This window comes from Gobius niger (genome assembly GCF_951799975.1).
Source record: "Gobius niger genome assembly, chromosome: 3".
NCBI classification, from domain to species: domain Eukaryota; kingdom Metazoa; phylum Chordata; class Actinopteri; order Gobiiformes; family Gobiidae; genus Gobius; species Gobius niger.
Genome location: NC_136854.1, coordinates 11,783,017 through 11,811,003, shown reverse-complemented (window position 1 = coordinate 11,811,003; position 27,987 = coordinate 11,783,017). Strand labels below are relative to the sequence as shown.

General features: G+C 42.0%; 3 protein-coding genes across 3 annotated transcripts; all 3 read left to right on the top strand.

The window, feature by feature from the left end:
• Positions 1-3,859: 3,859 nt before the first annotated feature.
• LOC306961024 (perforin-1-like) lies at positions 3,860-9,058 on the top strand (the record flags this gene model as incomplete). Its single annotated transcript, XM_079553632.1, has 8 exons — positions 3,860-4,111; positions 4,184-4,263; positions 4,328-4,373; positions 4,457-4,593; positions 6,323-6,461; positions 6,557-6,637; positions 7,791-8,126; positions 8,930-9,058. The coding sequence occupies 8 exons, from the start codon at positions 3,860-3,862 to the stop codon at positions 9,056-9,058; spliced, it is 1,200 nt and encodes a 399-aa protein (XP_079409758.1).
• Positions 9,059-9,131: 73 nt separating this feature from the next.
• Positions 9,132-9,772, top strand: LOC306961023 (perforin-1-like; the record flags this gene model as incomplete). The annotated part of the gene is made up of 2 exons (XM_079553631.1): positions 9,132-9,215; positions 9,563-9,772. The coding sequence occupies 2 exons, from the start codon at positions 9,132-9,134 to the stop codon at positions 9,770-9,772; spliced, it is 294 nt and encodes a 97-aa protein (XP_079409757.1).
• Positions 9,773-10,271: 499 nt separating this feature from the next.
• LOC306961022 (perforin-1-like) lies at positions 10,272-27,616 on the top strand (the record flags this gene model as incomplete). The annotated part of the gene is made up of 13 exons (XM_079553630.1): positions 10,272-10,282; positions 10,753-10,996; positions 11,112-11,192; positions 15,434-15,694; positions 16,768-16,847; positions 16,927-16,972; positions 18,125-18,261; positions 18,401-18,539; positions 18,651-18,731; positions 22,657-22,992; positions 25,783-25,919; positions 25,996-26,089; positions 27,410-27,616. 13 exons carry the CDS (start codon positions 10,272-10,274, stop codon positions 27,614-27,616), a joined length of 1,854 nt encoding a protein of 617 aa, XP_079409756.1.
• Between the last annotated feature and the right edge of the window lie 371 nt (positions 27,617-27,987).

Below are 27,987 nucleotides of genomic sequence, written 5' to 3'. Positions count from 1 at the left end.
TCTCAAAAACTTACCTACAGTATACACACTTTATAAATCATTTACACACACAAACTCAGTGCCATTTACAAATTTACAAATGGGTACAATTCTGTTTCGATTTCAACCAAGAGAGAGGTAACATTTTAAACTCAGTCATGGTTTTAAGTTCAGTGGGTAATGAGTTCCATAACTTTGCACTTTTTTATGTAAAGGCAGACGGACCAAATGAAGTCTTACGGTGAGGAACTGTGCTGTTATTTTTGATGGAGCCTCTGGTGAATCTGTTGCTGTTTTGTCTCTGTATAAATGAATGAAGGTGCAAGATTATTGAGACATTTGAAAGTTAGTTTTTGAGAAAACATAAATCGCTTTCAAAGCTTAACAATTTATACTTCTTGAGAATATTGCAGTGATGGAAGCGGATCGGCTTCTTGTCCATGATCTTTAGAGTTTGATTGCATAATGACCTGATGTGTTTTTCTTCTTCTATTTTTTTCTTCCTTCGTTTAAACCCAAGTTGAAAAATTTAAACCGTGTCAAGCCTCATGTTTTTGGGGAAACCGCTGTGAAGAGATTAAACACCATTACTGAACAGAGAGCAATATTTCATAGCTGTGTTAGCAGACTGATGATCAGAGCCAAATCTTGGATAATCATTGAGGGTCTGTCGTACATTTTCAACTGAGCAACTTGAAACGTGTCGAACAGGTCAAGGTCAACTTTATTACTATTGCAACCACGGCTGCCCAAAGTGATTGTCATAAAATAGACAATCCAATAAAATCTAGGGGGGAAAATATATGCGGAAACAGGTCAACTTAATAAGATAAGATAAGCCTTTATTGGTCTCACAAAGGAGAAATTCACTTGTTCCATCAGCTCTCAAGAAACACTGTGTGCAAAATAGACAGGAAATGTGCAGACAAATAAATAGTGAATGCAGTTGTGCTCAAAAGTTTGCATACCAAGGCAGAACCTTTGATTTTTTATACTATTTTTTCAAAGAATATGAATAATAACACCATTTTTTTTTTTCACTCATAGCTAGTGGTTGTGTGAAGCCATTTACGGTGAAACAACTGAGTCTGAGCTCTTTTTTAAATCACAATGAAAAAATAAACTTCCAAAATGACCCTGATGACGTTTACATACCCAGGTGATTTTGGCCTGACAAAATGTACAATTGTCCACACAAAGGGGTTTCAATGGCTACTAAAGATAAGCATCCTCATCTGTGACCTGTGTGTACAGTAATTATTGTGTGTGTGTATAAAAGGGCTCCTGACAGACCTCTGCATTTTAAATCCAGAGCTGCACTGGTGTTTCTGAGTTATGAGGAAAGTTCAATAATTGTCAGAAGATCTGCAAGAAAAGGGGGTTGAACTGTATACAACAGGAAAGGGATATAAAAAGATATCCAAGTCACTTAGAATGCCAATCAGCAGTGTTCAAACTCTAATTCACAAGTGGGAAATTAGGGATTCTGTTGAAACTAAACCACTGCCAGGTCGACCAACAGAAATTTGTCGACTGGCAGGAAAATTGCTTGTGATGTAAATAAAAACACACAAATAACTTCAGCTGAAATACAGGAGTCTCTGAAAAAAGTGGTAAGTAGTGGTAGTGGTTTCAAGATGCACAATAAGGAGGCACTTGCCTCATGGCCGAGTCGCCAGAAGAAACTTCACAAATGCCACAAAGTATCTGCTTACCATATGCCAAACAGCACAGAGACAAGCCCCAACATTTCTGAAACAATGTCATTATGAATGATGAAACCAAAATGGGACTGTTTGGCCATAACCATAAACTTTACATTTGGAGGAGTCAACAAGGCCTGTGATGAACATTCCTACAGTGAAACATGGAGCTGGATCACTGATGTTTTGAGGATGCGTGAGCTTCAGGGAACTTGGTCAAAACTGATTTTAGGATGAATGCAGCATGTTATTAAAGAATACTGGAGGATAAGTGTCACTCATCTGTCTGGAGGCTGCACATGGGACGCACTTGGATGTTCCAACATGACAACGATCCAAAACACAAGGCCATGTTACCTTATCCAACAGAATAAAGTGAAGTGTCCATCTCTGTCTCCTGACCGCAATATCATTGAACCACTCTGGGGAGATCTCGAACATAAGAAAAAAAAAGAATGGCCGGTTTTACCATCCACACCACTCTGAGCACCACAGTATTTTATATAGAATGAATTAAAAAACTTGAAGAGGCAAAAAATATAAATAATAAAAAATAATGTTAGAACATACTATAAAACGTTGCAGCACAAAGTTTATAGTAAACTTTACAGTCCTATAGGAGGCAGGTGGCTGATGAAGTGACGCTGATACAGAGATTATTGAATAGAAGTTATTGTACATGAGTTACTTCACAGTAGGGTTGTACAGTCTGACAGCAGTGGGGATGAAGGACCTGCTCCTTCTTGCACTGAGGGTGTCTCAGTCTTCCACTGAAAGAGCTGCTCAGCTCCTCTACAGTCAGTGTGTGGGAGGTGTTGTCCATGATGTGATAATGAAGTAGATATTAAAGGTGTTCTAGAGTGTGACAGATATAATAATTTTTAACTGAATCCTGGGCCTACTTTAAATAAACTGTGAACTGAGTGTTACCTCATGTATTTTGCCTGTTGCCGGGCAGCACTAAATTGGGCAGTGCCGGGCAAAGTCCTGTGAAAAAGCCCCCTCCACCCTTGGCACCAGATTGTAAATGTAAAGGATGAATTATTGGTGTCTGACTTTCACTGATGTTCTTCCTGCTGTTTTTTTTTTTTTGCTCCTGTATAAAAGCAGGTGCGCTGCCCGGTACAAACATACGTCTCACTCTCTCTGGCTGACGCTGCTGCAGCTTTGCTTACTTTGCTTCAGGTGAGTCCACATTACTTTGATCCATTTACTCATTATTTATGTAGGTTACACTTTATTTTACTCTATACCTTGATGCATTGTACCAAACTAAATTTAGTCCACGTAATCTACGATCTATAATAACTTGTACCTGTGTAGTACATACACAATGGAATAATGTGTATTAGTACTTTGGAGGTACATAATGTAATAAGTCATCAGGCTCTTAGGGTCTTATGTCTGATTATATTATGTTCATCCATTATTCCATCTTGTATGTACTACATAGTTACAAAGTATTACACATTGTTACACAGCACATTACATTTGTCAGGTATCAAGGTAGTGGAAAAGTTTTACCTTTATGTGCAATTAGAACATCCTTTTCTCCAGTTCATTTATAGAAAACATGTCAAAAAAAACCATTCTTTTAAATAACAAAAGGATGTTTTTATCCCAAAGAGGTGTGTACCTACAGCATGTTCTCTCTGGTACCTCTGCAATATCAGACTAGTCCCTCAACCTCGGTTTCCTTCAAGAATCAAGGCAAGTCTTGTTGTTCCCCATGTACTCAGTGATGGCTCTTTTCCCTCCCATGAATCCAACCCCAAACCTTAACCTGTTCATGTTCAGCGAGTTCTCCTCCACAGATGGGTCACAATCCTAATCTTACCTTAATTTAACTTCTAACCTTCGCCCCAACCCCAACCCTGAGGAGAACATTGCAATGATAAGCAGCTGTGGGTTCCTCTGGGGCCTGGAGGGGCCGCTGTTCCCAAGGCTCCCCAGGAAGTGACACCAGGGAACGTCACGCCTGAAGAAAGAACTCACTGCCAGAATATACTGAAGGGCACCGTCTCAAAAATCTTCTAGAACTGAGATACTCATCCTTCATGTTTGCCTAATGACAATAAATGATGTTTATGAACCTAAACAAGGGTATAAAGTGTAGCCATGAAAGCTTTTGTTAATTAGATGAGTCTACAGTAACATGTTCCTCTGTGGTTGTAGCCATGGCGCGTCTCCATCTGGTTCTGCCCCTCTTCATGTCTCTCCTGTCACTGGCTGACTGTTACTCCATTGGGACGGGCAATGTGTGCAACACTGCCCCCTTCTTCCCTGGGTACAATCTGGCAGGAGAGGGCTACGATATCGTCACCCTGAAGAGGAAAGGAGCCTACCTGATCGACATGAAGACATTCATGACTCCCAACGGCGCCTGCCACCTCTTTACCAATCCTCTCCAGGGAGATGAGGTGCAAAAGGTAATGTCAGTCAGATTATACGAAGAACCTTTAAACATGCAGAGAAGTCATTCATTCTGTTCTCCTTCACAGCTCCCTCTCTCTGCTGTAGACTTAAGAGCCCTCACTCGATGTGAGTCCACTGTCTATCAGACTGGACAATCTTCTGTCAGGTGAGGTTAACCCAAGTCAAATATCAGTAAAAAGCCCCATTCTCACATGTGTGACTGTTTACAGTAAAGTGGTCAGCACACTGACTTACCAGGACAGCTCTGACTGGAAGGTAACTTCAAACTATTGTTTATTCAAGTGAAAGATTATTATATTATATAACAAAATAGATAACAAAATAGCCTTTTTTGACAGACTGGCCTGACACTTGACAAGTACGTCAACATGGAGGTCGGAGGGACACGTTCCAGTCAATACAACTTTGCATCAGAAAGAGTTAAAGAAGACAAGTTCAGCTACAGTACTCACCGCTCCTCCTGCACACAGTACATGTGAGCTCACACTCCACTCACGTCTGCATGTTCTTCAGACCGCACTTTTTACAGGCCTGTTTGGAGCTGATGCTGATATGAATCAAATCCAGATAGATTGTCTATTGAATTATGATGATGTGATTAGTGTTTTTTTAATCTGATATAATATGGGCAGTGTTTTGCCAATATGGCCGAAAACACACCTTCCAAAATACATGTTTGGTCAATGTTGAGTCATGTTGCACATGTGCAAATCTGAGCGAGAGTCTGGAGTCTGGGACAAAACATCAGCGTCAATGTGCCAGAAGTGTAGAAATAGTTGAGGGACAGAGGAAACACAGTCTAAAAGCATTTGACAGTAGAACTGAAAAACATCATTGAAGTCGCTCATGCCTGACGAACACTCCCACAAAGCACAGAAGTTAAAGTTTGTTTGTTAGCAGTAAGTCTCTGTGACTGTCGGTATCACTCAGTCACTTAGTCACTCATTTAGATCACAATTTATCATACTGGTTCATGCTGTACGGCCATACCCTCTCTATTGTACAGCCACCTTGGTTCCATAATAGATAAATACACTAACCGCATCGCTAATGCTAACGCGGCTAGTGCTAACGTCAACAGCAGCTTATTAATACATTGACTAGGAGGCTCTGCTCCTGCTAAAAACATAATTATTGCAAGGAAAGAATTACCCTTACTGTGCTTCCATTTAGAGTAGAGTCAGACCTCTGGGAGAGTTTAGTCCACCTGGCCTTCAGCAGAGCTGAGATGACGCTTTTATCTCTATACATTGGGGCCAAGCGCTTGATATACTGTCTTCCTAAAATCTTGGAGCTGCGATTACACCATGTCTCCACTAATCCGCTGTGGCGCTGTTTATCCCCACCCTGCTGCTTTAGTGAGTCATGATGATGATGTTAACTTATAATGAGCAGTGGACAGACTTTTTACTCATGTCTCTATACTTCTAAAGTGAAACCAGTTTATTGTGACACTCACTATGACCTAAAGAAGATCAGCTCTCTGATCTGAGGGAAACTTATGCAGAGAACTGCATTATGGGAGTTGTCAGGTGACCCATTAGTCCTCTCTTGTCCTCTCTCCCAGTGCGCAGTACACAGGGCGGCCACCAGAGGGCCCCCTAACAACATTCTTGCTTGGGGCCCCTTGGTACCCTTGCTACGCCACTGTATATATTGTGATGTGGTTATGTATAGTGATATGGTTGTTGTGATATGGTTATTGTGATATGGTTATATACTGTGATATGGTTGTTGTGATATGGTTATTGTGATATGGTTATATACTGTGATATGGTTTTATATTGTGATATGGTTGTTGTGATATGGTTTTATATTGTGATATGGTTTTATATTGTGATATGGTTATATACTGTGATATGGTTATTGTGATATGGTTATATACTGTGATATGGTTGTTGTGATATGGTTATTGTGATATGGTTATATACTGTGATATGGTTGTTGTGATATGGTTTTATATTGTGATATGGTTATATACTGTGATATGGTTATATACTGTGATATGGTTATGTATAGTGATATGGCTGTATAGTGATATGGTTTTATATTGTGATATGGTTATATACTGTGATATGGTTGTTGTGATATGGTTTTATATTGTGATATGGTTTTATATTGTGATATGGTTATATACTGTGATATGGTTTGATCCAACTCTAATACTGTATAATGTTCTGAACTGTCCGTGTCGCCCTGTGCAGGTACCGGGTGTCAGACACTCCTCCTCTGAGCTCAGAGTTCAGAAACGACGTGTCCGGACTGCCGTCCTACTATAACTCCTCCACCAAGGCCCAGTACAGACGCCTCATGGACACCTACGGCACGCACTACGTCCGACAGGTCAGGACCACATCACTTCTTTACAATTCACAAACCCATTGAAAAACACAGATTCCAGTATTTCCGTTCATATTCCACATGTTTTCTGTTTAAAGGCTTCTCTCGGTGGACGATACAGACGTCTCACGGCTGTGCGATCCTGTTTGTCCTCGCTCAATGGCCTCTCCTCTTCTCAGGTACTTTAGAAACCTTTTGAGTTTGTGTGTCCTGTGTTCTAGTGTCAGATGTATGGAAGATTTTTGTGCCATCAGATTGTATATTTTAAATGTCTGTGAATTATGTTTTGAATTTGTATAACTCGGATGAAAACTACTGAATTTCAGTCACTAAGAATATAATTACACATTTTTCAAGTTTTAAATTCAAAATGAAAATTCACCTTCTAAATATTCACTGCACAATTTTATTTTATTTCAATACAGCCAATACAGCAGTCTAAATCCAGTGTCAAATTTGCTGTAAAAGATTTAGAAAATGCAGCTCTTAAAATATTAAAAGTTTTAAAAAAAAACATCCCCACAGCAAATTTCACCCTCTGACTTAAGAGGCTTACTTGTTTATATTGAAAATTTCAAGGGGAAATATTTCTATTTCTTTAAAAAAACAAAAAACATATTGAGTATTTCAAAAATGTTTAGTTTTATTTTTTAAGTTATATGTGAATATTAAAAAAAAGTTTTTTTGTGTGTGCAATACATATTTTTGAGAAAAAAATTAAAGCTGAAAATTCCCAGGCATTAAAACTTCAAAATCTTTACATGCAGAAAACAAATCTTTTATTCAGTTCATTAACTGCTGTTGTGTCAACATATTACATAGCCAAATTCACACATAACAAAGTCCTGCAAAAGTCCAGATTTTTGGCAGAAAAACCTGACTTCAGCCGGACTTCAGCCTGCATGCAGAGGCGTAGCTTGCCAGAAGGCATGGCAGGCAGCTGCCTGGGGCCCCCAACAGTCAAGGGCCCCCATTTACCAACCCGTTATTCAGAAGCCTGCGGGAAAACGCTTGATACACACAGTTTTACTAACGATTTAGGTGATGCACATATAAAGAGCAGTGAACAGACTTTTTTACTCATGTCTCCACCAGATTATATTTCTAATAGTTTTCTAGTTTAATGTGACTCTCTTCATGACCTAAAGAACCTCAGCTTCTGTTCTGAGGAAAACTCATGCAGAGAACTGCATTATGGGAGTTGTCAGGTGACCCGCTCCTGCCCAAATGACGTCCTCTCTCCCAGTGCGCAGTACACCGAGCGGCCACCAGAGGGCCAATGGAGGTTGGAAAGTACTACATGATATATGACCATTCATCATTATATTACAGGCGCACTACTGTCTCTCTCTGGGCATCGGCGTTGGTCTGGGGAAACTCAAAGCCTCTGCGAGCCACCAGAGATGCACCAAGTTCCTGCAAAACGACGATGTGGCAACATTGGACAACAGCGGCATGCACCTGCACCACACAGAGGTGGTGGGCGGCAATGGCTGGTCGGGTGAATTCTCCCTCCTCTTCAATGACTCTCGCGGCTACAACACCTGGCTGCAGTCCATCAAAGACCATCCTGATGTAGTTCAATATTCACTACGGCTCATGTCTGACCTCGTGCCCGACCTGAGCAAACGGTCAAACGTGAAAGCTGCTATTGAAGATTATTTGAAGGTAGGTTGGAAGACTGATGTGGCAGAAGCCTACCTTGCTTGGCATTTCTCTTTATGGGTGCTTTTCCACATTGGAAGAGGTGGGTGGGTCCTCGTGCAGTGAAACAGACACACACACAACCACAAAACTAAAGAGACGACATAAAAATGAGATGACTGAACAAAAACATAGCATAAATGCTAACACACTAAATGAGTGTAGATTTGATCTGTGGCGGGTGATGCCATCTCTATAGCCAGGTTAGACTGGTCTTATTCATTTTTATTCAGTGCCCACTCAAAACACTATTTACCTCATCACTTTATTCTATTGCACTTTGCCTCTCCTGTGGTACATTAATATTCTCTGCTGGAGCTTTGATTGTCCTGTTACATCCTCGACCGGGTCTGTGGTCTGTTGGATCCTTCCCTTGAGTCTTGAGTTGCCTTTATTTATACTGCCTTATGTGAAGTATAAATAAAGTTGCCTTGCCATAAGGCAATGTAAATGAAAAAAATACCAAAAAAGGATTTGAATGAAAATACAACATTTTGATTGAATTCCTGCTAATAGAATATTACTGAGTTTGTATATATTCTAATAGTAGTCTTGTCACTCCCGGTCACCAAATATTTTGCGCTTGTTCAGAACAATCTATTAGAAGATGTTGACATTGTGTATGGTGATCAAGTGGAAAATTGTGACCAAAATTCCTGGAAAATTGGATATGAATTTCTTTCTCAACATTGGCATCTCCGAAACAAAAGTTTTAATGTTCATTTGTAAATGAGTTGACAAAGTACATCTTTTCCCTCCTTGTGAAGGAGAACGGCATCAGAAAACAAGAAAACACGTTCAACTGTCCCAAAGCGACGTATAGGGGGAGGCTTGTGGTGACCATTGTCCGGGCCTGGGATCTCAAAGGGGACGTTACGGGTAAAACTGAGAGGTAAGTAATCACAGAGAGAACACACATTATATGAAGCTCTGGTTGCTCATATGGATTTGACCTACAGCTATGCCAAGATGTGGTACGGCCCCCACTACCGCCAGACCGGAATCATCAAGTCCAACTACCCAACCTGGAACGCACGCTATGACCTGGGACAGGTCAGAATCCACACTCTCCTTCATTCACTTCTGATTATAATGTGATGTCAGCGTACCAGAACTTAAAGACCATATAACATATAAAGAACAAAAGATCATTATCCTTTCAGTGCTGCCAACCTGGTAAAAGTATGTTGCTAAACATTTATCTTTTGAAATATGAGCACTTGCTGCCCTAAAGAAGGGCAGATCAGAGTTTTATTTCTCTAAACTGTAACACTTACACATCACACACAGAAAACATAATAATAGTATAAGTATAATACAATCTCAAACTCAATTTGGGTGTTGCTTTTTTTCTTTTACAATCCTAGTAACAAAAAGTTGTGTTTATAATTTGTTTGCAGGTGGACACTCGCTCTTCTCTGAAGATCGAGGTGTGGGATAAGGATGTGACCTGGGATGACCTGCTGGGCTCCTGTGCAAAACACCTGAACCAAGGCACAAACTCGTTCACCTGCTACGCCAAGAGAGGAGGAGTGGAGGTCCGATACACTCTCACCTGTGACCAGCACCTGACAGGATCCCGCTGCCACCAGTACAAGCCCATTCCATAGAACTACCTTAAAGGAACAGGCCACCGTTATTTCATACTGTGATATGTTCTTACCTGAGCTTAGACGAGTTGATACATACCTGTCTGGTCTTTGTGTGTGCCCGTAAAAGAGTGCGGTTGTTTCCAACTTCACCCTCGTTTGGAGCCATAGGAATATCTTTGGTCGTTTTGTGTGACTGAGGGCACGCACAAGGACCAGACAGGTACCTATCAACTCGTCGAGCAAAGAAAAGAACATATCTCAGTATGTAACAAGAGTGGCCTGTTCCTTTAATGCTGTAATAGTGAGATCAGCTCATGACACAAAGCTGGGTTTCATATGATAATACGCTCCATCATCTTGGAAAGGCACTGTTGTTCATTTTGTCATTTATATGTGATCAATTATAAATGTCCAGATTCTGTGGTTTTACTGTTGACGTGGTGATTACAGGTGTATGGGATATTCAGAATATAGGTACATTTGGTTTTCATGTAATCGATTTATAAGACAAGACAACATGCTGTCACTGTTTGTATTGTTAATTCACACTTTGCTGCTGTGATATTGGGCTATTAAAAAAAAAAAAAAATCTATTTTATTATTTGTGTCTTTTGTTGTTTCTTTCAAGTTCATTTTGGAATAAATAATCTTAATGCTTAACTTTATTTTATTTTATTTTAGATTAACTTTCTTGATCATTGTAGATGTTCCACTTCAATTAAGAGACTAAAAAGTAAAGGCATTTTGTTCAAAAAAGGGTACATTTGTTGACATCTAGCGGTGCACTGCTAATGCTAACCTTTATCAATATCATAAAGTCGTTTCCTTTGAAAGTGCTGTCGTCTCCTTGGACTTCATCAGCCAAACCTCTGGTGTCTTTGTACACTGGCTTGCACCAAGCAAATGGATTGTCCCCTGATTCAATCAAATGATGGAAATGGGTTTTGCTGAGATAGTTCAGTTGTGTATCCTAGAAAAGTGTGTTTATCCTTTGACAGACACACCTGTCTCTCTCTGGGCCTCAAAGTTGGCCTGGGGAAGTACAGTTCCTCTACGAGCCACAAGAGCTGCACCAACTTCCTGCAAAACAAGGACGTGGCCACCTCCTCCAGCAGCGGCATGCACCTGGACCACACAGAGGTGGTGGGGGGCAACGGCTGGACAGGGGACTTTTCCCTGCTCTCTGATGACTCTCAGGGCTACAAAACCTGGCTGCAGACCCTCAAAAACCACCCGGACATAGTGAGGCGCTCTCTGAGGCTCATGTCCGACCTGGTGCCCGATACAATTACCTGAAGGTATATTTGTAACATACTCTAAGCTTTATTGTGTCGACGTGTTTTGCCTCTGTTTGCAGGAAAATGGCATCCGTAAAACATCTGGAAGTGTGTGTGGAGTAAACTGCTGTCCAGACGAGGCTTGGAAGGGGAGGCTGGAGGTGACCATTGTCCGGGCCTGGAATCTCAAAGGGGACTGGTGGGGTAAAACCCTAGATCTAAATAACAGAGATCAGCGGGTCCCAATGAGCCCCATTCATTGTTTTGATCCCAAGTGGACTGTGAAATTAACATGGCTGCACAACCTCCTCCTACGAAGCATGTTCCTCAAAAGTGCAAAAATTGTGAAGCCCTGTCCTCATGGGGTGGGCGGACCTGCTCCTCCACAGAGCTCCAGAGCCTGGCAAACATAGATTTAGGCTTCCATTGATGTATAAAAAACAGCATGGTTAAAACGTATGACACCTACCCCAGCGTTATCACATGGGTCATAGCAATATTTAGAAAAAAGAAAATCTCTTTGGAGCCAGACTTTTAAGCAGATTAAACGAGGTCCAAAGCTACAGAAGAATCCTGTTTACCAAGTGTCTGTTGGAGTCGCCCCTGGCCACCAGGGGGTGGTATTACACCAATGTCAGCTCCCTGCCATGAGGACCAAAGAGAAGAGCTTTCCTCACCAATAGGTAAAACTGGGGGGTAAGCAAAGACAGAACATCCACATAGACTTAATATGGGCTTTTGGGTGACTCCAAAAGACACTTTGTAAAAAGGATTCCAATGGGGTGTTTGCACCTCCCTAGCACTGCTTAAAAGCCTGGCCCAAAAAGTTATTATTATTTTTTTTTTAAATGCTATGACTCATGTGACAACGCTGGGCTAGGTGTCATATCTTTAACCACGCTGTTTTTGTTTGCGTAGAATTAAAAAGTTTAAGCCTAAGTGTTTGATTGACAGGCTGGAGCTCTGTGGAGGCTCATGGCTGATCTGCTCGCCCTTGTGAGGGCGGGGCTTCTCACTGTCATTGCCCTTTTGAAGAACATGCTCTGTGGGAGAAGTGATAGAACAGCTTTGTATAGTATTTGCACCACAGTTTTTTTCTTTTGGTTTTACTTATTTTTATTTCAAATGTAATTTATGCAGGGGGCTATATATATAACACGGAGTCCACCCGAACTTGCCTTTCAGCACATTTTTGAAAATAAACAGCTCATTGAAATATAGCTACAACAACAAAAAACACATTTCAAATCCACACACCTGCCATGGCTCCACTGAAATATAAGGCAGCAAATATTTCACAGCAATTCATGCCATTTCAGCTCAGAATCAGGTCATGAGTTGGTTTCCTGGTTTAGACCAGTCTGGCTCTTATCTGTTATTGGACTTCTAACACTATCATTGGGGGTTGTTAAATGATATGCGATTGTATTCCTGCCGGCCTTGCATCTTTTATGTCTGAACTCTCTGCTGCCGACTTTATGATCATTGTCTGAGTTTCAGGAGTTCACAAACTTTCACACCATGTAAATGTTTGATCTGTTTGACTTCTGGATCAAGACCAATTCAGAAGAGACTAACACGGACCTAAAAGTGTGTAAGCCAAGTCGAAAAATTGTGCACTCTGTAAAATGTGCTCTTTTTTTATTTCATTTTTTTTAAATTTACAGAATAAAATAATAAGACAAGCTTCAAACCCCCCACCCACCCCAACCACGCCCCATGACATTCATACCACAGTCACAACCACAATCATCCACACATTCAAAGTGTCTCGACAGGAACACAAACTACAAACAGAAGAAAGCACGAAGCAAACAAAAATAAATAACATAAGAAAATGAAAAATAAACTAAATGCATAATTGACAAAACATTTTGATGTAATAAATGGCATAGTAAGTACACTCAATATCTCTATCTTCTTTAAAGGGACTTAAAATGCTAGTCCCACCCAGTGTTAATTTTGACAACATATTTTAATTTAGTTTTAGTCTTAGTCTTTTGACTAAAATGTCATTTAATTTTAGTCAAGATTTGGTCGAAAAAATCTTTTCAATTTTAGTCTTGTTTTTGCCGACTAAAATTGCATGTCAATTTAGTCGACTAAATTTAAGACGAATTTAGTCGACTTTGCATTGATAATATTCATTATAATCATATTTAATCTTGTCTTCTGCTTCATGGAGCTGCTCCACATGAACAAAGCTCAGAGCTGATCCTTTGGCAGAGAATTTACATGATCTGAGGCTCTTTCAGACGGTCAATACAAGTTTGGATGATTTTAGTCTCTCCTTTTCATTTTTATTTAGTCTTATTTTAGTCGACTAAAATATCTGGACATTTTAGTCATAGTTTTAGTCTCATAAAAAACTTTTAATTTAGTTTTAGTCCAATTTTAGTCGTCAAAAACAACACTTTGACTAAAATTAAGACTAAAAATTTTAGTCGACGAAATGAACACTTGTCCCACCTCCCGGTCTGTCTCTGTGCTTTGCAAATGAGACTCAGCATTGACCTAGTATGTGCTTCCCAAGTGAGGAATTTGGTTTTATTCGATGGGGACAATTCGCACTCCAAAATTTACAGCCTAGAGTAATTTGACACGTCTGTCCCTGTGAAGAACACATTAACAAACATCGAAGTGTGAACTATTGTCATTGATTGTTCATTTGTTATTGATTTAATGTGCCTCCTATCTCTTGACATACGGTATCTCTCAGGAAATGATTGACACGATCTGGACATACAGTACTTATGAATGTGCGGGTTGTTTGTGGCAGGTGCAGTAAGGGAAAATTCCCCATTCGAGACAATACATTTATCTAATCTAATGTAATCTAATACTGTGGTGCGGCACTTGAATAGGGCTGAGCTGGCCAAAGTCCTGTCCCGGTCTATTTTTTAAGCTCCTGAAGCCGACGTGTGTGTCACTCTCTCCGGCTGACTCGGCTGTGAAGTCTGCTTATACACATCCTCCGGTGAGTGCATCATCATCACCTTTTTTTAAAAAAAATGAAAAAATTATTATCTAATGAGATGTTTTTCTTCATTTAAATGCATATTTTTTTCCGCATACTGCTGTGGTGTTCAACCTCTTAACCCCCACCTGCAACTGGGCACACATTGTCTCCGATTTTGGCTTTACCCAAATCTACCAGCTTCAAATTGGTCAAATTAGCAGAAATAATGAGATGAAAACGAGCATGAAAATGCAACTAAAGAGTAACAGGATAGTGACGAAAAGCAAGAAAATGTGGCAAAAACGTGACGAAGTAATGTAAAAAAAAAAAAAGTCAGAAAGGTGGTGACAATGTGGTGACAATGCGAGGAAAAGGATCTGTTTAGATGAGCTTGAACTGGAGAACATCCACTTGCTCTTGCTGCTCCTCGTGCTGAGGAGAGGACGCAGGCTCCAGACGTCACTGAAAACCTTTGTCAGGACTCATGACTTTCAGTTGTTTTTTTTTGCTTTTTTATTTCAGACTGATTCAGAGGAAAGGAGAGACCTATCGCGGCAAGTTCACTGCACCGTGAGTGTGCTTTCTTACTTTTCTTTCAATCTGGTCACCAGGGGCGGACTGGCCATATGTCCATTCTGGAAGAAAACAGAATGGCCACTGGCTCCAGGGCCACCAGTCCCGCCCCAACCGAGCTTTACCCAAATCTAAAAGCTAAAAAGAAAAGCATCAAAATAGCGAGAAAAAGTGGATGAAAACAAAACAAAAATGTGCTGGAAAAGCAACAAAAAAGTGACAAAAAATGTGATGAAAAGGCAACAAAAACATGAGAAAAACACGGACAAAAAATGACAGAAAAACTAATTTAAAAAACAACAAAAATATGACAAAAATGACGTAACAAAAAGATGCCATCACTTTTGTAGGTCTTAGCTTTCAAATGAGGAGTTACATTGTTGCTCTCCAGTCGAGAAGCTTTTAGATTTGGGTAAAGCCCAGTATAAAAAAAATGTGAATCTAAAAGGAATTCCGTGGAGTATGGTGTACCACAAGGTTCAATTTTGGGACCATTATTATTTATTATTTATATTAATGATTTTGCTTCTGTTTCTATGACCACATTTCCAGTTCTTTTTGCTGATGATACCAATAAAAAAATAAAAATAAATAAAAAGCCGAACTAATTTAAGGCCAATCTGGTCAGAGTCCGGGGCTGTTTTTAAGTCCCAGTCCGCACCTGCTGGTCACTAAACTTCTCTTCGTCAACCATATCTGCTGGTGACTAAGGCCAAGGCGGTGTTGCATCATTTCAAAAAGAACAATGTATTTGTTCTTGATAGGTTGTTTCGGCTCATAATCTTTCTGAACATTGCATTATCCGGTGGGTTTGTCCCTAAAACACCACACAACGAACCAAAGCACATACTGTTTCTCGTTCCTCTGTAGTTTGCAGCCATGGAGCCTCCCCCCCTGGCTCTCCTCGTCCTCCTGTCTCTCCTGTCCCTGGGTCGCTGCTACTTCACCGGGACGGGCGTCGTGTGCAAGTTGACCCCCTTCTTCCCCGGGCACAACCTGGCGGGCGAGGGCTATGACATCGTCACCCTGAAGAGGAAAGGAGCCTACCTGATCGACATGAAGACGTTCATGACGCCCAACGGCACCTGCCACCTCTTTACCAATCCTCTCCAGGGAAATCAGCTGCAAAAGGTGTAGTAGCACACATGCACATAAGGGACAAGCTCGGAACATGCAGGGAGGGGTCGTCCTCCAGCTTATGCACGAGCTAGATGAGATTTCTTTATACATGCACATTGATAAAGATCTAACCACTGTTCTGCTTCACCTTTGAGAGTCTTTGTTTTAATGCTCTCCATTACTTTGTACATCTAACACTAAGGTTTACTCTCTGGTGGGCATGCCCCCCCCCCCCCCCCCCCCCCCTCTCCCATTTCATGGACTCAGACCTGAACTTAAACAGCCACATCGAAGCAATAACATCAGCAGCTTTTTACCATCTGAAAAAACATGGCTAAGATCAGAGGAATAGTGTCAAAACCAGACTTAGAGAGACTTATCCATGTGTTTGTCTCCAGCAGGCTAGACTACTGTAATGGCTGCTCACTGTCAGAGCTGCAGAACATCCAGAACCAGGAAATACGACCATATTAGTCCAGTGCTCCGGTCTCTGCTCTGGCTTCCAGTCACTCAGAGAATAGAATTTAAAACAGCTCTGCTTGTGTACAAGTCTTTTCATGGTAGCACCAAAGTACATCTCAGACATGTTAGAGCCATATGAGCCATCTCGGACCCCGAGAACTTCAGGGAGGGGTCTCCTGGTGGTTCCCAGAGTCAGGACTTAACACAGTGAGGCTAAAGGTAAAATGTGGAACAGTCTTCATGAGGATGTGAGACAGGCCTCAACTCTGACAATGTTCAAATCCAGGCTGAAAACAGTTCTATTTACTTGTGCAATGAGGTATTTTATCTTCACTCTTGCCTTTTACTGTAATTAATTAACTTTTATATTGACGCTTTATGGATTGATTATATCTGCTTTCTTGTGATTCTATGCAGCTGTGAAGCACTTTGAATTGTCTTGTGTATAAAATGTGCTCTACAAATAAACTCACCTTGCCTTGTACAAAAACAATGAGATGAATAGCCGTTCAACAGAAAAGTGCTCGAGCTCGAAGCCTATCAGAGCTGGCTGTCTGAACTCTAAAACCTTAAATAATGCATTAGATTGGCCCTTTAACATCGCTCTTCGTCTCCTTTCACAGCTCCCCCTCTCTGCAGTCGACTTACGAGCCTTCAGCCGCTGTCAATCCAATTTCTATCAGACGGAACAATCTTCTGTCAGGTGAGGAAAACCCGAACCCAAGACAAATATCAGCAAAAAGCCCCAACACCAAATCCCTAACATGGACTTGTGTTCACAGTAAAGTGGTCCAGGAAATGACACATCAGGACAGCTCTGACTGGAAGGTAAAGGACATCCTTTTTTTCAGTTTTGTTGAACTGTTGAACTTTTGTTAACTGTTGAATCAATCCTAATCCTTTGACTCATCAGCTGTTACATCTGCCTGTCTCGTGACATTCTTTCTACATTGGAAATCAAACATTCTTCAGAAGGTTCTCCCCAGAAAGTTCTTATAAATGTGAGGCATTTGTAGGTCACTCCTCTCTGCTGAAGGTTTGATGCCACAGGGTTCTACAATACGCCACCTGGTATGTGCCAAACTGGTCTGGAGCTCACCCAATAAGTCCAAGCTCTGCTGGACCTACATTAAGGGAAAGGAAGGTTCCGACAGATCAACATTTCAAAACAGTGATGAAGATGAGATGACCTCATTTGTCCCTGTCTTTCGCCTCCAGTGTGCTGCAGGTGTGGAGGCACTTGGTGCCTCTTCAGTGTTTCAGAAGAAGAAATTTGTAGGTCTCAAATGTCTTAAGCTCATAAGTTGCTGTTTACTTTTAAAAAGCTGCATTCTTCAGGACCATTATGGACTCTCTGCAGTACAGAAATCCATCAAACCCCACAAAAAACATGGCAATGGTTTACAAAAGCATCCAGTAAAACAATGTGGAACACAGAAACCACAAATGCAGTTCACAAAAAGAGGCACAAAACTAAAATGCAGCTGTACCAAGAGAGAGGGAGGTTGCAGATGAGACATTCCCACATTATCAGGTTTTGAACTTTCACTCCTATAGTCTGAGGGATTTATCACAAAAGTCTTCCAGAGCTAAGAGATTTCTGGGCTGTCTTGTACACACTGCTCTCTGGATGTCCATCCGCAGATCTTCAGTGGTGTTTAGGGACAGTGAAGACCACGGGAAAACCTTCAGACCGTACCGTCAATTTCATCAAGTCTTCATTCCCCAAAGGATGATGGATCCCACCCCAGGCTCAACAGCTGGACAGGAAGGCTCTTCATGTAACTCTGTGCCCCTTTCTTCTCCAAACGAGTCTTTGCCTACTCCAGCCTATATGGTTCTATGAGATTCAAAACTTTAGGCTTAACGTTCAGGCATATATAGTTTATTTGTTCTAAGCTTTCATTCCAGAGTCCAGTAAGGCATTGAACAGCATCATTTGTTGAAGAAAATAAGGTTATATATACATTTATATTACAGGTTGGCCTGGACGTGGACAAGTTTGGTGGCCTGGAGGTTGGAGGCACACGTTCTGATCACTACAGCTTTGCCTCAACAAGAGTTACAGAGGACAAGTTCGCCTTCAGTATCCACCGGTCCTCCTGCACACACTATATGTAGGTTCACTCACTCTCCACTCTGCAGCTTTACGTATTTAAGAGCTGATCCTGATATTCCTCTCCAGTCAGATCAGATATGATTTATGGTGATCTAATCATGGAAAGCTGACATAAACACTGACCTGTGCATGTGCAGGTATCGAGTGTCAGACGCTCCTCCTCTGAGCGCAGAGTTTAAAAACGACGTGTCCCGACTGGCGCCCTCCTACAACTCCTCCACCGAGACCCAGTACAGGCGCCTCATCAACACCTACGGCACCCACTACATCCGACAGGTCAGCAATTCCTTCTCAATTCACTACCTCCTTGAATAACGTAACAGGACTAATGCATCATGAACCCCGACAGCCTGAATATTGCCATTAATGTTCTTGTTTCTGTTCAAGTCTTCTCTTGGTGGACAGTTTCGGCGTCTCTCGGCTGTGCGAAGCTGTTTATCCTCCCTCAATGGCCTCTCCTCTTCTGCGGTACATTTTTTTAAAACTACTTTCTGGTACAACAACACAGCAGATGCTAAACTAACTTCTTCTCAGAGTTTAACCACGTTCTTTTGTCAGCACCTATGTACCTAAATGATGCCTTGATTCAGATGAAGATGGGCCCGATCTTCCACCTGACGTAACAAAAGCGTTAGTCCGGATGAGGGCGGTGTCTTGCGTGCACACAGTGTCTGTGTGTCTTGCAGCCAGAGGGTGTTGCTTAGCAAAAAAGGAGGTCAACTTGTGACAACCCTCTAGTTGCCCCTAAAGAGCGCTTTTCCGCCCTCACCGTCCGCTCCATTCAGGGCATATGCCCCCGTAGCGTCGTAGACTCACCCCATTTGTCCACCGTTCGCGTCTCCGTATGAGCCGCCTCTCTTCCTGTATGAAATGTCAGTCTCACTCTGACCAGTGTGGGAAGCAGTAGCGCTCTGCTTGTATACAGCGGCGCATTGAATCTTTCTATATTTTATCTACAGCTTGTGCTGTGGAGCAACCCTTGTGGGGAGTAAACTGGAAGTCTACCTACCCAGAACTGTGGGAAGGGGACCGATTTCTGCTATTTATAGACTTATAAATACGCTTGCTGGACTCTTTTTGTTATTTGTGTGGACCCTCTGTTTTGTGTCATTCACCTCTTTTACAAAGAAAGGGTTTATACAGACTAGTGTAAGTCCTTGTGTGACCGGTAACCATTCAACTAAAACAAAACCCTACTTATCCTATATCCCATATCCAACTTGTCAGGAGGGATACCTGGCTGGTACCCCTAACCGAATGTGGCAAGGCGAGGGTTGACTTCGATTTTACTTTAGCTTTAAAATGCCACAACGCCACCCCAGGAGTTTCACCTGGAGATTTAACTAAATACAGATTGACAAAGCACAAGGCACACAGGTTCGTTCTGATATAAAATGACAAGCAGGCAATGTCCATCTTACAAAAGTTTGCTTTATTTTTCCATAAGCTAAAACAGTTGTGTCTGTTGAGTTCCATTTCGAAGTGCACAAATACTTTTAATGCAAGTTCTGTACCACTTGTCCATAATTTCAGTTCTTTATCCAGTACCAGGTTTTCGTTACTTCAATACACCATTTCGTAGTCATTCGGTTGCACTTGTTCCAGAGCGAAGAGAGGGTCAGACAAGACAGCAGTTTCCGTGCCTGAAGCTGCACAATTAAGGGCGCATCTTAGGCACTATTCAAACAAAGTTACACATCAGTCTTGTATAAAAGTTACCTGCTAACACAACGAGGGAAACCTAAGCGGTCAACAGTGGATGGAGCTTTAGTCGGACGCCACGCCGAGCTACCACAGCTGTGACAAGAATACGGCGTGAGTATGCTTTGAAAGATGTTGCTACGCTAAAAGGCTAGCTGCCACTCTTACCTCCCACAAGAGCGTCGCCAGGTTGGACGATGTAAACAGCGCACCAGATACCAGCGGCACCGACATGCTAAAGTAGCGGAGAAGCTCTGCATTAGGACCAATTTAGCATTAAAGCGCATTAATTAGCGGGTTGACGTTACCTGCGCAGACATGAAGGAGCGCTCGAACCGGGTGGCCCGGAGACCAGGGGCGGAAGTGAGAGGTCAGAGGGCGCGTAACCTGAACCACACACTATTTATAGGGCGACGCAATGCATGACGCAAATAATAAAAACAAAACATTTACGTGGCAGAGCCTGCCTGCAGGCGATACTGCCACATATGCCCCCCCCAAAAATGCATCGTCGTCCCGGCGATGCTAAAACACATTCATACCACACTCGCAAACAACTACCAGGTACTGCAACTTTTCCTCAGCCTACACCCCGCTCGGAGGCTGGAAGAGGTGCCTTGACGGCCGCAGAGGGGCGTGTTGAATGCCGGACAACACACGTACGCAAGGGGTGTACATTGACGCCCATAACTACAGCGGCGGCGCTATGAGGCTAAGGGGGTTCCCCTAAACCGACCACTGTACTAAAGAAACGCCGTGCACCAACGGCCCATCACAAACAGTTTAAAAACAGCTGCCACACCTTCCACCTGTAACCAAATGAGATGTGGGGCCTTGACGGCTTGTCAGCTGAACCACACAGACTTGGCCTGCATAGGAACCGTACCCCAGCCCTTTCCTTTGACACAATAGCTGCGTTGACCGCCCATATAAGTGAGACCACCCCGGATACTGCCCACACCAGCAGCTCCTACCTCTCGACTTACACACTATTGCCGGGTGGGTTTAAGCCACCACCAGGAGGCCACCAGGAACAGCTCCCAGCTCCGATGCCAAGATGCAGTGACCTCACACTTCTACCCCATGACTAATCTTTCTTGGACAACTGCTGTCTTGTCTTTCTCTGCACAAACAAAAAGAAATATATTATGCCAATACAATGTAAACAGATACAGTCAATAGAGTAATAGCGTTCGCAGTTTCTTTAGCATTAGCATTTTTCCAAACCATTTAACATGACCAAAGAAATATTTACAGAAAGCATGCATGCACAAAAGGTACAAAATTAAACAAATCACAGCAAAACAAAAATACCGATGTGCAGGTCAAACAAAAACACAAAATTGGTCAGTGGCTTTCAAAAGGCCAACACAAGAACTTTAGGCTACCACTTCACATTGACAATAGCTATACATTGTATCAATATGGAACATGCCGCTGTCATTTATCAAATCCTGCCCGAACTATCGCCAGAATGTGGCAAGGCGAGGGTTGACTTCGATTTTCTTTAGCTTTAAAATGCCACAACGCCACCCCAGGAGTTTCACCTGGAGATTTAACTAAATACAGATTGACAAAGCACAAGGCACACAGGTTCGTTCTGATATAAAATGACAAGCAGGCAATGTCCATCTTACAAAAGTTTGCTTTATTTTTCCATAAGCTAAAACAGTTGTGTCTGTTGAGTTCCATTTCGAAGTGCACAAATACTTTTAATGCAAGTTCTGTACCAATTGTCCATAATTTCAGTTCTTTATCCAGTACCAGGTTTTCGTTACTTCAATACACCATTTCGTAGTCATTCGGTTGCACTTGTTCCAGAGCGAAGAGAGGGTCAGACAAGACAGCAGTTTCCGTGCCTGAAGCTGCACAATTAAGGGCGCATCTTAGGCACTATTCAAACAAAGTTACACATCAGTCTTGTATAAAAGTTACCTGCTAACACAACGAGGGAAACCTAAGCGGTCAACAGTGGATGGAGCTTTAGTCGGACGCCACGCCGAGCTACCACAGCTGTGACAAGAATACGGCGTGAGTATGCTTTGAAAGATGTTGCTACGCTAAAAGGCTAGCTGCCACTCTTACCTCCCACAAGAGCGTCGCCAGGTTGGACGATGTAAACAGCGCACCAGATACCAGCGGCACCGACATGCTAAAGTAGCGGAGAAGCTCTGCATTAGGACCAATTTAGCATTAAAACGCATTAATTAGCGGGTTGACGTTACCTGCGCAGACATGAAGGAGCACTCGAGCCGGGTGGCCCGGATACCAGGGGCGGAAGTGAGAGGTCAGAGGGCGCGTAACCTGAACCACACACTATTTATAGGGCGACGCAATGCATGACGCAAATAATAAAAACAAAACATTTACGTGGCAGAGCCTGCCTGCAGGCGATACTGCCACACGAACATCCCATGTAGTACAGAGACCCTCCAAACCGTCACAAACTGAGCACATGCTTCCCATTTGCAGCGTCTTCTCCTCTCTTCCTCTTCCAGCATTTAGGCCACATCCTTCTTAAGCTCTCACAGGACAAACTCTAAACTTTATTTATCCCAAGAGAAAGAGAATGTACCGATGGTCCCGCTCTGGCAGTGGTGTTGAAGAGCATGGGGCTCTCCACGCCACAGAAACGGGATCAAAACACCAGCACATGCTACATAGACATGACCCTCTGTTCGTCATTTCACAGGCGCACTCCTGTCTCTCTGTGGGCATCAATGTCGGCACAGGGAAGGTACAAGCCTCTGCGAGCCACAAGAGCTGCACCAACTTCCTCGAAAACAATGACGTGGTCACCTCCGACAACAGCGGCATGCACCTGCACCACACAGAGGTGGTGGGCGGCAATGGCTGGATGGGTGAATTCTCCCTCCTCTTCAACGACTCTCTCGGGTACAACACCTGGCTGCGGTCCATCAAAGACCGGCCGGACATCATGCAGTACTCTCTGCGCTTAATGTCCGATCTGGTGCCGGACCCAAGGAAGCAGCCACAAGTGAAAGCTGCCATTGAAGATTATCTGAAGGTATAGTAAAAGTGGAAATAGTTGTGGTAAAATATTAAACCGGGAATCATTTTCCAGTGTCAGAAATGTATGGGTCTCAGTTTGCCAGCTGGCTCATTTTCTTTTCATCTTTTTTGGACATGTTTTATTGCTATTTCATCGCTTTTTTTTTGTTGATGCTTTTTTCAACAAGCTTTTAGATTTGGGTAAAACCAAACTGGAGAAAATGAGTAGGGTTCAGAAGTTAAAGGGATATTTCAGGATTTTTGACATAGGGCCTCATTTTCTTGTTATCCAGAGTGTTGCTGATTTCCAGAGATATTTTTTTGTAATTAATGCAGTTCTTATATTTGAAGAGTTTTGTGGCGCTAGGCTAGTGCATTTCTATGGTATCAGCTAGCCTGCATTAAAAACAGTGTGACCCGCTCCACAGTGCACCTGAGGCAAATCACTTATAACACCAGACTAACCATATAAATGTCTGTGTCGATAGAATAATTTGAACCATTTTGCATTTAAAAGAACTTATATTTGAGCAGCATCAGCTTCGTGGTTGTATAAGCTACGCAGCGGCGGAGCGATCTGCTAGAAAATAGTCCCTTAAAATGCGATCATTCATGTGATGAGTTATATTCCAAAAATTATTCTATCGACACAAATATTTATATGGTTAGTCTGGCGTTATAAGTGATTTGCCTCAGGTGCTCTGTGGAGCGGGTCAGACTGTTTTTAATGCAGGCTAGCTGATACCATAGAAATGTGCTAGCCTTGCATTAGCCTAGCGCCACATAACTCTTCAAATATAAGAACTGCATGAATTACAAAAAAAAAATATCTCTAGAAATCAGCAACACTCTGGATAACTAGGAAATGAGGCCCTATGTCAAAAATCCTGAAATATCCCTTTAAGATTAAGGTTTTTGTTCTCTGCATTTGACCCATCCTTCAATGCTCCTGGGGCTGCAGTAGGCAGGCGGAACCAGGTTACTTTAGGTACATACACTGCGTTCCAAATTATTATGCAAATGACATTTTTCTAAGATTTTCTAAATTGTCAACTCAAATGAGAGTCAGCATAATTTTCAAGTCTTTAACTGGTAGAGGATCATTTAAATGTGGTGGAAAAAATTTCCTAGTGATAACAGTATTTTTTTCAAAAATAAATATAGTAAAAACCTCAAAATCCACTGTTCCAAGTTATTATGCAACTCATCGTTTCAATACATTTTAAAGCTTGTAATTAACTGAAAATGGTAATTTGTTGTATTTGTAGCATTAGGAGGTCATATTTACTGAAATCAAAAGCTATTTCAATCAAAAAAATATTAACAGGTCAAGTTATATTTTAACATAGGAGCCCTTGTGTGATAGCAGCTTCAAAATTCTAAAATCCATTAAAATTGTAAGTTTTTGGACAGTTTCTGCTTGGATTTCTTTGCAGGATGTTAGAATAGCCTCCCAGAGCTGCCGTTTGGATGAAAACTGCCTCCCACCTTCATAGAAGTTTTTTTTGTTGAGGCTCCAAAGGTTCTCAATAGGGTTGAAGTCAGGGGAGGAGGGGGTCCACATCATGAGTTTCTCTCCTTTTATGCCCATAGCAGCCAGTGATGCAGAGGTATTCTTTACAGTATGACATGGTGCGTTGTCATGCATGAAGAGTATTTTGTTAGGGAAAGCACGGCTCTTCTTTTTGTAGCATAGAAGACAGTGGTCAGTCAGAAACTCCACATATTTTTCAAAGGTCATTTTCACACCTTCAGGGAGCCTAAAAGGGCCTAAAGGGGCCGACCAGCTCTCTCCCCATGATTCTGGCCAAAAACATGACTCCGCCACCTCTTTACTGACGTCACAGCCTTGTTGGGACATTGTGGTCATTCACCAACCATCCACTACTCCATTGATTTGACCATCCAGGGCTACACGGCCTCATCAGTGAACAAGACTGTTTGAAAATGAGTCCTCATGTATTTCTGAGCCACTGCAGCCGTTTCTGTTCATCAGCATTCAATTAACCGTTTAGGGGAGGCCCGGATAGAAGGTTTATGCACAAGTGCAGCCTCTGGAGGGTCCTACACCTTGATGTTCGGGAGACTCCAGAGGCACCAGCAGCTTCAAATACCTGTATGCTGCTTTGTGGCATCTGTTCTCCTAATCTGATGTGTTTGTTTGGCAGAAACCGTCCATATTGTGCCTTTATCGGCACAAAACGGAGTGTGCTCTGAATCATCCACAAATTCTTATCAGTACGATGATAACACTTAATCTTTCATGAAATATCGAAGGTTTTCATACCTAGACCAAGGCATTCAACTATTTCACGCTTTTCATCAGCAGAAAGACCCTTTTTCATTACCATATAGCTTGAAAATGATGATCTGCATAATAAAGTGGAACACCCTTTTTCAGTAGTTTTTCCCTTAACTGGGCTTAACCTGAAAACTAATTATCCCAGGTCTCTGAGATTAATGTCAGTGATTCATAGAGCCCCAAGACACGGTACCATCCATGAGTTTCATTATTATTGTTTTTTTTTTTACCTTTTTGACACAAAAATCCAATTTGCATAATCATTTGGAACGCAGTGTATAAGGGAATGTCCACAAATCGAACGTTGCATGGCTATTTCTAAGTCATTTCCTCATTACCAAAGTACGTACCTGGTCAATGTTGAGTCAAATTGCACAAACACGGGAGAAAGACCACAAGCCGGGACATGAGGGGGGGGGGGGGGGGGGGGGGTTCTTTTCTAATACTTAAGGGGTGTCAATGTTTCCAGAGGGCTCTGTATATAATGTTTACCTCTATTTGAAGGATAACGGCATCAGCAAAGAGGATGAAACCCCTTGCGGCACAAACTGCTGTCCCAGAGAGTCGTGGAGGGGGGACCTTACTGTGACCATCGTCCGGGCCTGGGGCCTTAAAGGGGACCTCACGGGTAAAACGGAGAGGTAAGCAATCACAGAGAGAACACACTGATACAGTACAACGCCCTGTTTGGTCATTTTGATTTTTGTCATTTACAAGCTATGCCAAGATGTGGTTCGGCCCCCATCATCATGTGACTTGGGTCGTCAAGTCCAACGACCCAACCTGGAACGCACGCTACGCTCTGGGAAAGGTCAGAATCTCTCCTTCACTCACTAGATGAAGGGTACGGACAGCAGCTTAGCAGTATAACGGAGAAGCCAAGTCAGCAAGCGAGCTAATCTGGGAGACTTTTCAGATTCTGTTAGCCTGCCCAATGTATTTTACCTATAGCCGTTAGCATCAGCCACCAAACATTGTAAATCATGAACCATACAGATGTTTTCAGCTGTTGTCAACCCATCGACCACATTTAGGTGAGGTCAATGCCTAGTTAGAAATCATTAATGACCTTTGGAGATTTTACTTTAGATACAAATTAGCGTCTAAAAGTGTCCTCTGAGCTAAATGCTGAATGCTTAATTACGTTCAAGTTTCTACTTTTCGTGGGTCGAATACACAAATACACATCTAATGGACAATACACATACATGAGAAGTATCTGACATGTCGTTCTGGGCCTGGGTAGGCTGACTTCACCTTTCATATGTAGTTAGCGTTCATTAGCGTTATGGGGTTCAGGACCTGAGTAAAGATTCCTGTGCAGTTTGGGGCAGTTCTAATCAAAGGACAGTCACAACGATACAGCAGGGAATTATCTCTCTCATGTATGAATTATAATTTAGAGTTTATATTGTTATTTTGGTAGCTTTATTTGATTGTTTGTTACAAGCAGATTGGGATAACGGTCGCTTGACAACAGCCGTTTGTGTCGCTATTATTTTTTTTTGTTTACTGATAATCAAAATGAGCCCATTGGGAAATAGGAATAATAATTAACATAAAACATTAGTTATGTTTTCCATGGATTGAACAACATTTACAGACATGTTGATGTGAAGGCTGCCATCTACTGTTTGTACAGGTCAATTACAAAGCTCTATCTATCTATCTATCTATCTATCTATCTATCTATCTATCTATCTATCTATCTATCTATCTATCTATCTATCTATCTATCTATCTATCTATCTATCTATCTATCTATCTATCTATATAAAACATTAGTTATGTTTTCCATGGATTGAACAACATTTACAGACATGTTGATGTGAAGGCTGCCATCTACTGTTTGAATAGGTCAATTACAAAGCTCTATCCATCCATCCATCCATCCATCCATCCATCCATCCATCCATCCATCCATCCATCCATCCATCCATCCATCCATCTATCCATCCCTGTTTTCGCAAAATCTTAAACATAATTGTGTTGAATATGTTTCAGCACAAATTGTGTCATGTGCAGTTTAAATCCATACACCACAAACAGGCACAACTTTCCGCCAAGTAGCATCCGCCCCAAAGCCTGTCAATCGTCCCACTGGTGATAAAAGTCTTTCACTTGTTTGAAGGTGGACACTCACTCTGACCTGAGGATTGAGGTCTGGGATGAAGATTTGAATTTCGACGACCAGCTGATCTCCTGCACGCATCATCCGAGCCCGGGCACGCGCTCCTTCAACTGCTACGGGAAGGGAGGAGTGGAGGTCAGCTACACCCTCACCTGTGACAAGCACCTGACCGGAGACCGCTGCAACCGGTACAAGCCCACTCCATAGTCAAAGTAACTGTAACTGGAAGGGAGGGTGGCGTCTGATGGTTTCATGCCACAAACGGAAGACTGGGTGATTTCATCTTGTAATATTCTAAACAAATGTGTCCTCATACTTACATGGCTAATCAGATGGCCATTTCAGAATAAAAAATAAATACAAGCTTTCCGCGCCATTGCATTTCTAATTATATTGTTGGATATTTCTCATCAAATGTTGCTTTTGTTTAAAGAGGGGGTATTATGCCTTTTTCAATCACATAGCACCAGTCTAAATCACACTACAATGATGACAAACCTTCTGTTGGTCTGTAAATGCAGTAAATTAGAATAACTGCCTTGTATAAAATTGCTCTCTCAAAATGGCTGTAGTGAATG